Genomic DNA, 15,534 nt, shown 5'->3' with positions numbered 1-15,534 from the left:
ATGCTGAAAAGAACAAGTGCAGTGGGCATTTAATAACCGCTCTAGAAACGGTGAATTAGAACAAGACCAATAAAGTCCAATAAAGTTTGAGTCTTTACAGCAAGAAAATGGGCAGACTAGATGGGCCAAATGTTTTGTATCTGCTGTCAAATTTTATGTTTCTACCCAGGAAAATTATAAATATATAAATTTACAAGCTGTACTGACATAAACATTCTGTAACTATACTGGCCATAAATATATCTCTCATCAAATTATAGTGGCAAACAAGCGAGAAACTGGCATTTTTTATATGATTTCCATAAATGTGTTCCATTCATGAGTGTAAATATTCAGTGTGTAAACTGACCATGTATGTATATTTCATAAACTATTAATATTTTAGTCTTCATGGTCTGTTTTATATATTTAATAAAAAGAAAGGAATCCATAAGCTATATGGCAGCGAGCTCCACAAAAAACACCCCAGAACTCTACATTTTTGTACTATAGGGAATAAGGTTCCTAAAATTTCCTAATGGATTATAAAATGAAATTCAGAATTTTAAGATAATTCCTGTTAGTAATGTTCATGATTTAAAAAGAAAGGGGTTGACTGTGACATAAACAAGGGTGCAGAACATTACAAAATTCATATGTTTTGACCAAGCTATTGAGCTTGGTTGACTGGTTGATGTTGTTTAGCTATTTTTACACTTTATTCCTGCATCATGAAAAGTAGGACACTTATCTATTACATACCCAGTATAAAGACTCGTGAAGCTATACTACAATAATTCCTACTCTCACCTTGATGGCAGACACTTACTAATGGGCTTTATACGACCATATGGGTTGTGTGTTTGGTTTGTTCATAGTTTAAGATAAACTCTTTGGGACCAAGTTAATTTTTTTTATTCTTTGCGTTAAGGTTCGATATTTGCAGCAAGCAAAGAAAAGGAGGAAACCGTTGGAGAACCGCATGCGGAGGGTACATAGAACAAGCTCAAGGAGGTCAGGATACGCTTTTGCTCACCAAGAAGGTTATGGAGAACTTATTACATCTGGTAAAAACATGCGTATGAATGATCCCCAGTCCTCCTCAGGCTTGGCAAAAACAATGCTAAGCAGCACAAGCTGGATAGAGAATTTACGAAAGAAGACTGCAGAGAATTTTCAGAACAGTTTCAGCAGTGACAAGACATCAAAACTATGACTTGCTAAACTACCTGGTAACAAAGTTTATGTTGTGTTAACCTCGAGTTGTGGTCATATCTTTGCACTGTATTTCCCTACACTACCGAGAAGATTGTGCTGAACGTGCTATGTTGCCCATCAGAATCAAACTCCCTAACTTTCCATGCCATGCTGGAGATGCATGAGAATACCTGGATAATTCATTAATGTGATAAAGCTTTTCTACACCGGTAACATAGCACTGTAGACTTTTCTGACCACCAACTGTAATAAGAAATGTTGAAATTGAATGTTAAATTCACGTTAAGTCTTTGGTTTGTGACAGCGGACTTCTTAGATGTTTCGTTGTTGAAGAATGTTTCATTTTAGCTTCTAGGGGTAGGGCTTAGGAGTACTGTACAAACATGTTTTGGTTATTCAGAATGTTAGTCTGTTTGATTTTTTTCTGTTTACCATTTAATATGTAAGCCTGTTAAGATTCTGGTTTTAAAGAGATTTTCATATGCTTTTCAATATCACTAAAAAGCTGCTGCTGTTCCTCCACTCAGCCTTCAAAATAAATAGGGAGGTGCAGCGTGTTGCTTGGAACTTCATCTAGAATTTCTTTCACAGCTACATTTTTTTCATGATATTGGCATTATTTTGAAGACCTGAACGCGTGGTGTCTCCAGCATTAACCGTTGCACTGCTAACAAATGTGGCATTGAAAGGATCAACACCGACTTCCTCAGTTGCGTGTATAATGGTTAAAAAGAAAAGCAATGTATTTTTATAGTTTTCTTTGCATTTTGTATGCCTTCTGTCTATTCAGCTATTTTGTGAACCAGACACTCTGTTCTGGAGAAGTACATATATATATATATATATATATATATATATATATATATATATATATATATATATATATATATATATATATATATATATATATATATATATATATAATGGTATGGCCAGTATATTTATATTAATTTCAAAGCTTTGTTAATTGGAAATCCTAATGCGTACCATGTAAGGAGCCTTTTTCAGGGTCATACTTGATACATTCCTATAATACAGGATGAATGTCCCTGTCCTACTGTTCAGCTTTTTCAGCACTATGAATGTAAAACTAGGTGCCACAAAGACATCAGGTGATACATAAATAGCTCAGATTGAGCTAATCCTCTCTGAATATTTTTTAACCAGTTGAGTGCTACAGAAGGCGTGCAGCCCATTGTTCTGCGATTCAGTGTGCTCTGTGCCAGCATTCGAACGGTTAATTTCCAGTGTAGCTGAAATAAAACATGTACATCAAGAGGGTATGGTACCATTCAGAAGCCTTTGTGGCCTTTACCCAGTCATTGCCTAAAGGCCATCGATACTTTACCATTATGTGTTTGGTTTTTAATGATTTAGGTTATAAGTGGTTGTTGGGTTACTATGTTTTCAAGGATGCCACACACTCAGGGGATATCCAGTTCATACAAATTGTTGAGTACAATATTGCTGGAAGATCAGCATCTTTTCTATCTCATCTTTACATACTGTGGTAGGCATTCTGTTCACAATTCTGTCCCTTAACCCAGCGTTGTGTTATCGTGGAGTGAGATAATGGCTCCTCGTTTTAGGAGTTCTACATCAGATTTTGCAATAACGCCAGAAATCAATTGGATGTACATGGGACGTCATTGCAGTGAATGTACACTGTACATCTGTAGAGTGCTTCCAGTTAATATGTCATGAAAGGGAGGCCTGCAAGCAACCCCTTCAATTAGTGCACGGGACAGCGTAACCCCCGTTGTACTATATCTCTCCTCTTACTGCAGGAATGAGAAATGTACATTGTGGCAGCCAGGCCATTCTCGGCCATTCTCTCAATTGTGGCACATTGAGAGAATGGCTGAGCTTCTATGGTCAGACTATAGCTATTGTTACCTATATCTGAACGATAGCGTGCAGAGGCCTTACACATACACAGTTATTGGATTTCTCACCATCCTCCCCGAAAGAGCAAATTACATTACTAGCTTTTCACATCCTTCTGCGAAAGGAGCTACAAAAGTAACATCTACTCGTTCACCCTCTGAATTTACCGTCACATTGCATGCTTTGTTCTGCTATGGAGAACGTTTGTTTTTTTCGCTTTGGATTTGGCGCTTAATCGTGGCGCTCAGAGGACGCCTAACATTCTGCTAAAAGGCCAGTAGATCCAAAAATGTGCAGAAATCATCATTCTGTTTTAATTTAGCACGCTTACAAGTTGCTAGTAAAAGCTGTTACATAAAGAATTGTAAGCATTCCAGCAGTGCAGTCAGATCTTATCGGTTAACGCACACTAACAAAGTCATTCTCCCATCTGACACCGATATGCCGGTTATATTACATTTTATTCATGATACGGAGGTGGCCTTTCATCTGGCGAATTTGCAGCTGCACAAACACTTGGATCTGTACAATAATCTACGTAATCAGAATAATGAATGATTGAAAGCGTTCGTTGAATGGCCACAATATTCTCCTGTCAACCTGCATCAAACCATATTTTCTTATTTATCTATTACAATGTTTGGTTTGGAGAAAAAGATAAAAGACCCGAAGAATTCATACATACTGCTGGGATAAAACGTTAGCTTTATCACCTTTTCTTATGATGTTTAAGGTTTTGTTTGCTTGGCGTCTGTATACCGTTCCAATGTTCTAAAAGAAAAATCGGATTTGTTGTATTCCACTTTTGTATTTACAGATGGATGAGAGATATTGCCATTTATAAGGTGTGTGTATATATACAATGTGTGTGTGTGTGTACATACATATATAACTATATATATATATATATATATATATATATATATATATATATATATATATATATATTGAAACATGTCATTCTTTATTATTTTAATAAGTGAAATCGTGTCTTTCAGGTACTTGTATAGATTAGTATAGATTTATATAAAATGTCTTGCTTTTGTTTCGTGCAATAGGGAACAGGAAATTTGTCCGTACGCATGTGTTCATACCAAAGAGTTTGCACTCTTTTGTAACATAAGGTTTACATATGTACATAATGTTCCATAATTTATTTAAGTCGTTTATATACAAAATATTTTTACAAATATACAGTTTCTAAGTAATTCTGCTTGTTCTGTGATTTTTTTGGGGGGAGTGGGGGTGGGTAGGAGAGCATTATCATATAATCCGAGCGCGGGGCTGCAATCATCCTTTGTAATTTTTCACAAACGGTATATCATTTTAACTTGTTTATAGCTTTTTGTGCTGTTAATCCAGAATAATTAATCCATCAGAAATGTACTTTCTGTGTAGTTCCAGAAAACATAGTGCATTGAAGCGTACTTGCAGTGCTTAGGCCACTCACACAAGAACATAACTCACCGCGCTAAGAGAACGCAGTACTCGTGGCGCTCACAAACAACACTCAGAGACAGATCGTACGAAACACGAACACAATGCTCCTACGAGACACATCTTGGCCACATACACTAAACTTGCATGTTACAGCATTCCTTGAATCTCACCTGCTTTCTTACAATCACCTTGCTTTGAAAATGATAGGCAAGTGGCCTCCACACTCCATGAGGGAGGGCACCTTTGAAGAAGCAAAAGCAGTCGTGTGTCACACTTTGTGTATCTTCCCATCAACAAAATGGAAGGAAGGTAAAACCTATTAAGGTGTGTATTGGAGATGCCCCATGGTCCTGTGGAAATAAAGAGGGTGACTGGCGTGGTTTAAAAATTGGTCCGAAGGATTGCAACAGTCTTTCTTTTCTCTACTTTCTTGTCATCCCCACACTACCTTTCACCCTTTCTCTGTGCCTTATGTTTGTCCTCACCCCATTCCCTCAAGATTGTAAGCTTGCGAGCAGGGCCGTCTCCACCTAATGTATCGGTTAGTCTTAGTCTGTCAATTCTCGTCTTGTCATACCCCTTGAATATATGTATTGTATTAAGCACTGCGTAAATTGTTGGCGCCATATAAATAAAAGATGATAATCCATTCTCTTTCCTCATCTTATTCATCTTCCTTTTCTTTCTGTTCTCTTTCCTCTTGTTTCTTTTGTCTGTATCCTTTCTTTTGTCTTCTCTCTCTCCTTTACTTGTTCCTCTCTTATCTGTGTCTTTTCCTGTCCCTACTCTCCTCCTGCTCCTCTTCCATTTCTTCTCCTTTCTTTCCTCCCTTTTTTTTTTATCTCTTCTCTTCTCGTGTTCCTTTTCTTTTCTTTCATCTGATCTTTTTTTCTCTGCTCTCTGATTGACCCAGAACTGTTCTTCCTATAAACCAAGCAGCCAGCTTGCAATCCAACTCTTTGTACAATGTGATGGGAAACATGAATAGATCCGCTTCTGTTTCAGTGTCTTATGCAGAGTACTGTCAGGTTTAGTGATTTGGGTTTACCAAAATATCTAACGGGACAAAAATCTTTACTGAATTGATTGCATCATTTAACTATGTTAACTTACAACGCATAAAGATCAGCCCATGGTGCAGAAGCAATTTAAAGATGCTGAGTGCTCTTATTTCTTTTGTGACATAGACCATTACCCATCCTAATTCAGTAGTAGATACAACCAATGCAAAAGGTAGAAAAAAAAAAAGTGAGAAAGTAAGTGAATGTTAGGTGTGTTTTAAATATATATATATACCGTATTTGCTCGATTATAAGACGAGGTTTTTTTCAGAGCAAATGCTCTGAAAAATACCCCTCGTCTTATAATCGGAGTCGTCTTATAATCAGACCTCAAATAGGTCTGACTATGAGACGACTAAGATCCAGATCCCCCGCAGCTGGACGCAGACAACCCCCGCTGCTAGCCACACCTTCTTCCGGCTGCAGCGTAAGTTGTCTACGCGAATCACGTAGACGTCTACACGCTGCCCCGGCTGCATGACAGGGGAGTCAGAAGCACCGGTAAGTTGGGGGGGGGGTGGGGGATGTGTTAAATGGAGGCATAAGGCATTTCTGGAGGCAGAGTGTTATATGAAATGCCTTTTAACCCCCTTAATGCCACTCTGCCTCCAGAAATGCCTTTTTAACTCTCTATACGCCACTCTGCCTCCTGAAATGCCTTAAACCTCCCTATATGCCACTCTGCCCCATAATATGCCTTTTAACCCTCTTAATGCCAGAGTGACATATAGGGGTATTAGGCATTTCTGGAGGCAGAGTGGCACATAGGGGGTCAAAAGACACATCATGGGGCACAGTGGCATATAGGGTTAAAAGGCATATCATGGGGCACAATGGCATATAGGGGGTATAAGGCATTTCTGGGGCAGATCTGCATAACTGGGGGGGCAGGTTGGAAAACAGAAGGAAATAAAACCAAAATATTTTCTCAATCATAGCTTTTATAAAAAAAATAGTTTACATGAATTAACATTTACTGGTAAAACTTTTTCCTATAGGGTCGTCTTATATTCAGGCTTTTTCTTTTTTTCCCAAATTAATATTCAGATTTCGGGGGTTGTCTTATAATCAGAGTCGTCTTATAATCGAGCAAATACGGTATATGCAACAAATGTTCACAACCCATGGTTGCATTGGCCCATGAAAACTATCACCTCTCACTTTCATGATCCGGAACACCTGAAGGTTTACAACATGCACTTATCCACATATACATTATATCCACAGAAAAGCCCAACACCCTGAAGTCAATGTGCTTATATCTGTATACACCAAAGCTTGGAGGAAACACGTTTTAAAGAAGAGTTTTACATTTCCTTTAGGCCCATTTCATATGCACCCCGTTTAGAATTTTATCTGAATGAAGAGCCAACTCAAAGTTCATCATGTAACAGTTCATAAAACTCATTCTGATCTTTGTGTTTCAGAAACATTTTGGGCCCAGGTCCATTTTCTATCGCTAGGGTGGGGGTTAAACTCATGGAGACATCACAATCTATGTTCCAGTGTTTCTACTTGGACATCTCTCCCAAGGTGTATGCTTGATCAACAGCCAAGCTCCCTTTACAGCTTAAGGGACAATACTGCAATAAATATAGCCAAGAAAGAGATGGCTTCTTATTTGTATTTCTATATTTCAACCTTTCACAGCTTGGGAATTTAACACCATCAAGAATAATGAAATTATTTTCCCAAAATTTCCCTGATTCAGCAGTTTCTGCATTTGAGGTCAGTACAAGTTTCCATCTGATAACACCATAAACATCTGTTACATGATTGATATCTTATTTGCAGCCAGAGACTTACTGAGAAACTTTAACATTCAAGGTTAGAGTGACCAGACAAGTATTTCCCATTAATACCAATCTACATTGCTCTACATTTCTGATTTACGTTTTTGTACCTAAGGCTAGATCCCATGCCAAGCTTTTATCATTCAAATTCACAATTGAGGCATGGAAATCCCACCAGACCTAAAACCCCCTGATGAAGCTGCAAGGATGGAATCGGTAAAACGTGCTATGTCTTTAATCTTTTGTATTTATTTGAAATGAATAATTCTTAACACATTGTCAGATGATGGTATCGCTGTGCTATATCTCGATTTTTTTTGGGGGGTAATAGACACTATTTCTACTTTTGTTGCTAGGTTTTTGTTTTCTGTGGAGATGTTTTTTCTGCACCCATAGCATCAGTTCAGGGTAGTATATTATATTAAATATTAAATATTGTGGCTGCAAAGGGGGGGGGGACCAATAACATATCAATGTCTATGTATATAGTGATGTCATAAAACTCCCTGCTAATGTAATGGTCAGGTGTCCTGATACTTTTGTCCATATAGTGTTTTTTCTAGTCATTAGTAATTTCTGCTAGCGCATGATAGGAGTGTCATTGTTATATTAAATATATATATATATATATATATATATATAATTACTAACAGCAATCACACTCCTATCATGCCCAGGAAGCCAGTACATGCTGAAATCTAGGAATTACCTGGACATGATAGGAGTGTGATTGCTGTTAGTAATCATATATATTTAATATAGCAATGAGACTCCTATCATACAGCCAATATGTGCACTTAAACTATAGCCTCCCTGTGCCCTGCCCCCCCACTTACACATCCATGCTATCACATGCATATTCATTCATCACAAACATTCATTCCTTCATTTGTGTATTCTCATTCATACACCCCACCCTTACCTGCAGATCTTCCGGTGCCGCTCGCAGACTTACGCAGGGGTGCTGTCTCCCTCTGCTTGCTCGCAGTCTGCTTGAACTTCTCTCGACCTGCCCAGGAAACAAGGAACGGAACGGAGCGGAGTCACGCGAGGTGACGCGCATTCACGTGACTCCGCTGGGTTCCTGCGTCCCTCGACGCAAGAGATGCTGTTGAACAACATAGAGGGAAGTGGCAGGGCCCCTGCGGATGATTACTTTCGGTGTTTTTTTTTTTTCATATCTATTTTATTTATTTCCAAAAAAAAAAGGCCACCAAAATCTGTGCATCAGCTATCTTAAATCCAGCTTGTACCCACAGTGTGCTCCAGCCTTGTGCAGTTTTATTTGGTTAAACTTGTTTTAAATGGTTTGTGGACTGACTTTGTTTTACTGTTTAAGTAATTTAGTATTGATAGAATGACATATAAAGGTTGCTCAAAAAACTGTCCGCTGCTTTTTTCATTATCGCCAAACATGGGCTACTTACCTGTGGGAGGGTCTTCTGCACTGCACAGAGGAAGTTGAACCCAGCAGAGTTCACGTGACATCACATCACATCCTGCTTCCTCTGTGCAGTACCAGAGAACGCAGAGGGAGGCCGCGCCCCCTGCTGAAGTCTGTGAGTGGCATCGAGGAGCCGCAGTGCAGGTAAGGGGGTGGGGAGGATGTTTGAATGAGTATGTGTGATTGAAGGAATTAATCTGTGAATGAATGAGTATATGAATGAATGAGTGTGTGTGTGATAGCATGTAAGTGCTGGAACCTAGGCATGATGGGATTGTGATTGCTGTTAGCAATCACACTCCTATCATGCCAAGTCAGCCAGTACATGCTGAAACCTAGCTAGCTGCCCCCCTTGTGTATTGGTGCTGCCAGCAGTATGGGGCTCTGCACATCACTTACAGCCACCCTGTACCAGCATGTACTGGCTGCCTGGGTATGATAGGAGTGTGCCAAGTCATATTGCTATTTTTTTTGTCCAATTGTGGTGTGTTACCTACTTTTATTAAAAATGTGAGTTTTTATTATTATTTTTAAAGGTGGGGGTCATTTTCGGTTTTGGCTAAGTGAACCGTGAATGTTTTGGTCCAGAATTTTCATTTTGGTGCATCCCTAGAATAAATAGAACTATTTCATTTTTAATTATCCTGAGTCCTGAATTTGTAGTCACAAAACTTTCTAGGCCCAGAAATCAGTGAGAGGAAAAGTAAAGGTTTTGTGTCATTTACTTTATTTTAATCTGCATATTTTATTAAAGGCCATATTTTCTCACAGTGAAAAATGAGTGCGGCCTGCGCATGTATACAATTCTGATGAAGTGGCCCACTGCAGAAAAAACTTGGACACCCCTGGGGTAGACAGTGAGAAGGGGGGGTAGGGAGAGGGTAGCTAGTGAGAAGGGGGGGTTAGGGAGAGGGTAGCTAGTGTGAAGGGGGCGGTAGGGAGAGGGTAGCTAGTGAGAAGGGGCGATAGGGAGAGGGTAGCTAGTGAGAAGGGGGGTAGGGAGAGGGTAGATAGTGTGAGAAGGGAGGTTAGGGAGGGGGTAGATAGTGTGAGAAGGGAGGTTAGGGAGGGGGTAGATAGTGTGAGAAGGGAGGTTAGGGAGGGGGTAGATAGTGTGAGAAGGGAGGGTAGGGAGGGGGTAAATAGTAAGAAAGTGTGAGCAGGGGGGAGAGGGGGTAGATAGTGTGAGAGATAGGGAGAAAGTGGGGATCTGATGGGGGAAAATGCTGTCCCCCCCAGATTTTTGGGGGTTCCTACGCCCATGTCGCCAAATGACCCATGTATTAATATGCATTATAAAACTAAAAGGCCATATTTTATCTCAGTGAAAAATTAATGCGGCACACGAACACATCCATTTTTGATGAAGTGGCCCACTGCAGAAACAACTTGGACACCCCTGGCTTATATAAACCCTGCATTCATAAATCCTTTTGCTCAGTCATCCAGGTGCTTTTGGCCTGCATCTTATTCTGACTGACTAGTATATGCTGTCTGATTATCCTGTTCACAATCTCTATATTTTATAGTGCCGTGTAAGGGTGAGAAACCTCCTATGTGGTACCAGGTCTGCAACTTCAGTAAAATGAAGAGAGAGAAAAAAGTGCCCTTATTACCAAATACACAAATGGAATGGTCCAGGCAGCAGGAACTAATTTCATTGGTTGCTATGGCGATTAGACCCAGCGTCATATTAGGAGATCAGGCTCCCTGGTGGACCACTTACTTAATAGGACAATTGTGGAGCTTAGACGTCTCCATTTTCTGCCCATTCCTGGAGCAGCGGCATGGAGGTAAGCAGCAGCAGAGGGTCAGACATAGGGCAACCCCCAACCTAAACATACCACTGGATGGATGTGCTTATCGTTGCATCCATTAAGATAACTTAAAACCCTTTCACTAGTCACTTTCTTTAGTCACTTCACCATGTAACCATTAGTAATGCAGGCAGCACACATTAACATTAACTAAATGCATTTCTAAACATACGTGAATATGGATTTAATTGTGGATACAGAGGTCACAATGACATCTTTATGGCACTTCAATTATTGCCAAAATTGTTTTCTCACTTCCCGGATAGCTTTCAGCAAAATGTTCTTGGGTTTCTTCCTCAAATGTCAACAAATATATCAATTTGATATGCAGAACACTGTTAACTGAAAAACACATTAGCTCTTTTTTTTTAATCTTCAGGACAGCTGGACCAACAATGAAGAACAAAGCCTGCTTAATGTTAGTATTCTAAAGCAGTCTCAGTGATGGCATGATGGACACTGCATGTACCTAGGAATTGTTTCTGCAGTCCCAATGTAAATATGTACATTCCTATTATGCCTCGAACACTCACAATGTATACATTCTTAGGGTTACACTGCTTGCAGTACCCCAGCTGATGTCTACACATATATTATAGCTGTATTTCCAGTCAAATACTGTCTTTTACCACTGCCATCAGGAGCAAAATGGTCGTTGTCCATGGCAATGATACTTACAGGTAAAGCTGGGTTCATTGCTGAACCAAGATGCGTAGGTAAATACTCAATTCCCACAAACACCTGGTGTCCCTAACTGATGAGGTTTACCGGTATTTGCTGGGCCTTAATCACATTAGGTCTTCATTAAGGAGCAATACTAGGCTCATTTAGGTTGGTTATTTAATGGTTAATATTTGCATAGTTTCTCCATCACTTCATATAGGATATTCCCAGGTGTGGAACCATAGCCTTCCCTGCATGGGATTGTCTGGCTGACCATTTAGAAGCGGGCCGAGGTGGGAATTTATATATACGGTATATCACAAAATAAAATGTGCGGTGTGTTCTCCCCCCCAAAGCTGTGCATTTAACTCTGACCCCTTTTGAAAGCTGATTATGCATGATAAGACAGAAATCATTTTCATTACTAGCAGTAAACACGAGAAGTATGCTAATGAATTCCATACAAAACATACAATGATTTGTAAACTTAACATGTCACATGAGATGAATACTTTATTTTTCTTGGATATTTGTAAAGTTCACATTTCTTTTTCTCTAAACTCCCTTGTAGATTGCTGGAAAGGGAAACATCTTTGTCATAGTGTATTTCTTTATTTGTATCACTCTTTGAATAATAATAATAATAATCCCGAAATTTCCATTTCAATTAGATTATAGTAGCACATGTTCATCTACTGTCGTGGAAGAGGAGTAAAATAGTATTTCCTCCTCTGTAGTAAGGGTCTCAAGTAGAGGCGTATCTACTGAAAATAGCGCCTATGGCAAGCACTGAAATTGCGCCCCTGTCCAAATATCTAAAACCCATTTATTAGCCCCTGCTGCCCATATATATATATATATATATATATATATATATAAAAATATTAGTCCCTGCTGCCCATATATATTGAGCAGGTATAGCTCAACACACAAACCCAGATCAATTGAAATTCACTTGTGATCTCAGCACTGAAGGTATATATCAAATAAACAGAATCAGACATACAAATCCTATATTTGCAGGTATACAATAATAATATGAAAAATATTATATTATATTTTTCGGAAAATGATGATGGATTAATATCCCGTACTACTTTATGGTGCGCTTTTAAAAGCGTTATACGAGGATATCTTATTAAAATTTCAAAATTAGAAGAAAAAAAAAGAGGTCCGGATTTAACCATCCTATATATAAATCTTTATGATCTTAATAAATTAAATGAAATATCCCCTACAAAATTTAGATCGGGTAGGATTTCACAATTGAAAGGAAGAATAAGAGATATTGAATACGACAAAATGGTGAAAAATCTTGAAAAACTAAAACAACGATGGTATATTAATGATAATAGAATAGACAAAGCATTAACAAACAGACTTAAGAAAAAACAATCTAAAAATCGTATTTATAAAATTATTGATGGCAATAAGATATACACTTCTCCGAAATTGATCGGACAAGCCTTCAATAAATACTATTCAACCTTATACAATCTAAATAATAACTCAAGTCCGGATCTAATTAAAAAATATTTATCAACTATAAAAATCCCAAAATTGACAAATGAACAAGCGGCTCAATTAAATAAGTCAATAACAGAGTTGGAAGTTAAAAACGCAATATCCAAGATTAAGAACAATAAGAGCCCTGGTCCGGACGGATTTAGTGGTCTCTTTTATAAAAAATTTAATGAAGAAATAGGGACTTATTTAACTGCACTTTTTAATGAATTAACCATAAATGAGAATATGCCTGAAGAATTATTGAGGGCAAATATTATTCCGATACATAAACAAAATAAAAAGCCGGAAGAGGTTACCAATTACAGACCAATCTCATTAATTAATGAAGATATGAAATTATTTGCAGCAATACTTGCAGAAAGATTAAAACAGGTTATAACATATTTGATTCATCAAGATCAGATTGGATTTGTACCCAATAGAATTATTTATAATAACGCCAGACGTATTATTGACATCATAGACTTAGCTAACAAGGAACAAAGACAGATAGGTATAATAGCGTTAGACGCAGAGAAAGCGTTTGACCGTATTAATTGGAATTTTATGTTTTATTCATTACAAACTTTTGGTTTGGAGGGCAGTTTCCTATCGGCAATTAAAGCTTTATATTCCAATCCCTCAGCTAGAATAGTAAGTCAAGATATTAAATCAGAATGGTTTTATATTAAGAACGGCACCCGACAAGGCTGCCCCTTGTCTCCAATGCTCTATATTTTAACAATTGAGATATTGGCTACTATAATAAGGAATAACGAAACAATAAAGGGTACAGCTCTTATACAAGAGGAATTTAAAATCTGCCTCTACGCAGACGATATCTTATTAACATTGGAAAACCCAACTACTTCCATAAAAGAATTAATGAAAATTATAAATGAGTACGCAGTATTCTCGAACTATAAAATAAATATAGAAAAAACGGAAATCCTTTACTTAAATACTCCACCATATATTAAGCAAACAATCTATGGAGAATATAAATTTAAAGAGGTGGCACAAGAAATGAACTATTTAGGATTAAAACTGACTTCCAAGGTACAAAACATAATGGAAAGGAATTTTCTTGCTTGTATCAAGGAGACAAATCACCTATTAAAAAACTGGAAAAATACAATGTATTCATGGGTGGGCAGGATTAATATAATTAATTCATACATCCTCCCTAAATGGCTGTACCTCTTCAGACACTTACCTTTAAAAATGCCAACCTCATGGCTCCATATGATTCAGACGTCATTTAATAAATTCATTAATAAAAATAAAAGACCTAGATTGGGAATGAAACTGCTCGCTCAAAAGCCGGATAAAGGGGGATTGGGCTACCCTTTGATAAAACGCGCATACGAGGCATGTATGGTAATTCACACTCATAATATGCAATTAGAAATCAATAAGACACAAACGTGGTATAAGATTGAACAATATTTATTAAGAAATGAAAAAATATATATAATGATGTGGGATTCTCAAGCTAATACGAATAAAAAAAAAGATTTAAGAAACAGCACTATCTGTAACGAGATTATACATGAGTGGATTAAGATAAAGAGAAATCTTGGCTTAAAAGATAAAATTTTAGAGACAGTAAGTTTGGAAGTCATTGAACAGAATTTGCAAGACATATCATTAGTAAAATGGAAAGATGCAGGGATTAATAATATAAAAGATATTTTGCTTAATAATGTGATTAAAAACTTTAATGAAATTAAGCAACAGTTTCAGATACCATCTACTGAGATTTTCTCATATTTAAGAATAAAAAATTTTGTAAAATCCTCGCTTTATAACGCAAATTTAGAACTACATCAAAAATTAGGCCAATTGTTTGCTGGGAAAGAATGTAAGAAATTAATGTCAAAAATCTTTGGAGTTCTAATAATGTTAGACGAGGTGGATACAAGTAAGATCATTAGCAGATGGTCAAGAGATATGCAAATCACGATTTCTAAAAAAATGTGGCAAAATGCTATATCCGCCACACATAATCATATTCACTCAGTTTTAATTAGGGAGAACTACTTCAAATTTATAAACTATTGGTACCTGACACCTGTCAGACTAAAATCAATGTTTCCTCAGGTTTTAGATACTTGCTGGCGATGCGTCAAAGAAAGAGGTAATTATATTCATATATGGTGGTCATGTTCTATAGTATCTCAGTTCTGGGATGCGATTTTTGACTTACTTACAAAGTTAACTGGAAACAGAATGATCAAAACCCCTGAATACGCTCTCTTCCATATATTTCCAACAACATTATCCAGAGAAATAAAAACTTTGCTAATTCACGCCATGGTAGCAGCTAAAGTGTTGATAGCTAGAAGTTGGAAGAATGATCAAAAATTTTCTATGATACAATATAAAAACCAATTATTATTTCAACTCCAAATGGAAAAAGGATTAGGCTGGCTTGGCCCTGCCCACTATAAAAGAAAACAAATATATGAGGACTGGATTATAAAAATAAACCGCACTTTCAATGTATCATAAATAATGTACCGTTGGCTCTTGGCTCCTTTTTTTTTTTTTTTTTTTTTTTTTTTTTTTTTTTTCTCTCTTATGTATTGCAGTTGATGATACTACAAATGTGGAAATTTATGTGAATATACATTATGATTGTGCAATACCCTCATCCCCTTTTTCTTTCTGTATCCCTTTTAATTTTTCTTTCATTGAAAAAACAAATAAATAAATATTTAAAT

The 15,534-nt window shown here is 37.4% G+C and overlaps 1 protein-coding gene across 1 annotated transcript in view; it reads left to right on the top strand.

The window, feature by feature from the left end:
• ATP8B4 (ATPase phospholipid transporting 8B4 (putative)) overlaps window positions 1-1,266 on the top strand; it is a 65,991-nt gene extending 64,725 nt beyond the window's left edge. The window contains exon 27 of the mRNA XM_053465134.1: window positions 911-1,266. Coding sequence (XP_053321109.1) covers window positions 911-1,195 — 285 coding nt within the window. The 3' untranslated portion in view covers window positions 1,196-1,266. The remainder of the gene's footprint in view (window positions 1-910) is intronic.
• The last annotated feature ends 14,268 nt before the right edge of the window (window positions 1,267-15,534 follow it).

The sequence above is a fragment of the Spea bombifrons genome, chromosome 4, assembly GCF_027358695.1.
Source record: "Spea bombifrons isolate aSpeBom1 chromosome 4, aSpeBom1.2.pri, whole genome shotgun sequence".
Lineage (NCBI taxonomy): Eukaryota > Metazoa > Chordata > Amphibia > Anura > Pelobatidae > Spea > Spea bombifrons.
The sequence above is the reverse complement of the archived record's forward strand: the minus strand, read 5'-3'. Positions and strand labels throughout refer to the sequence as shown.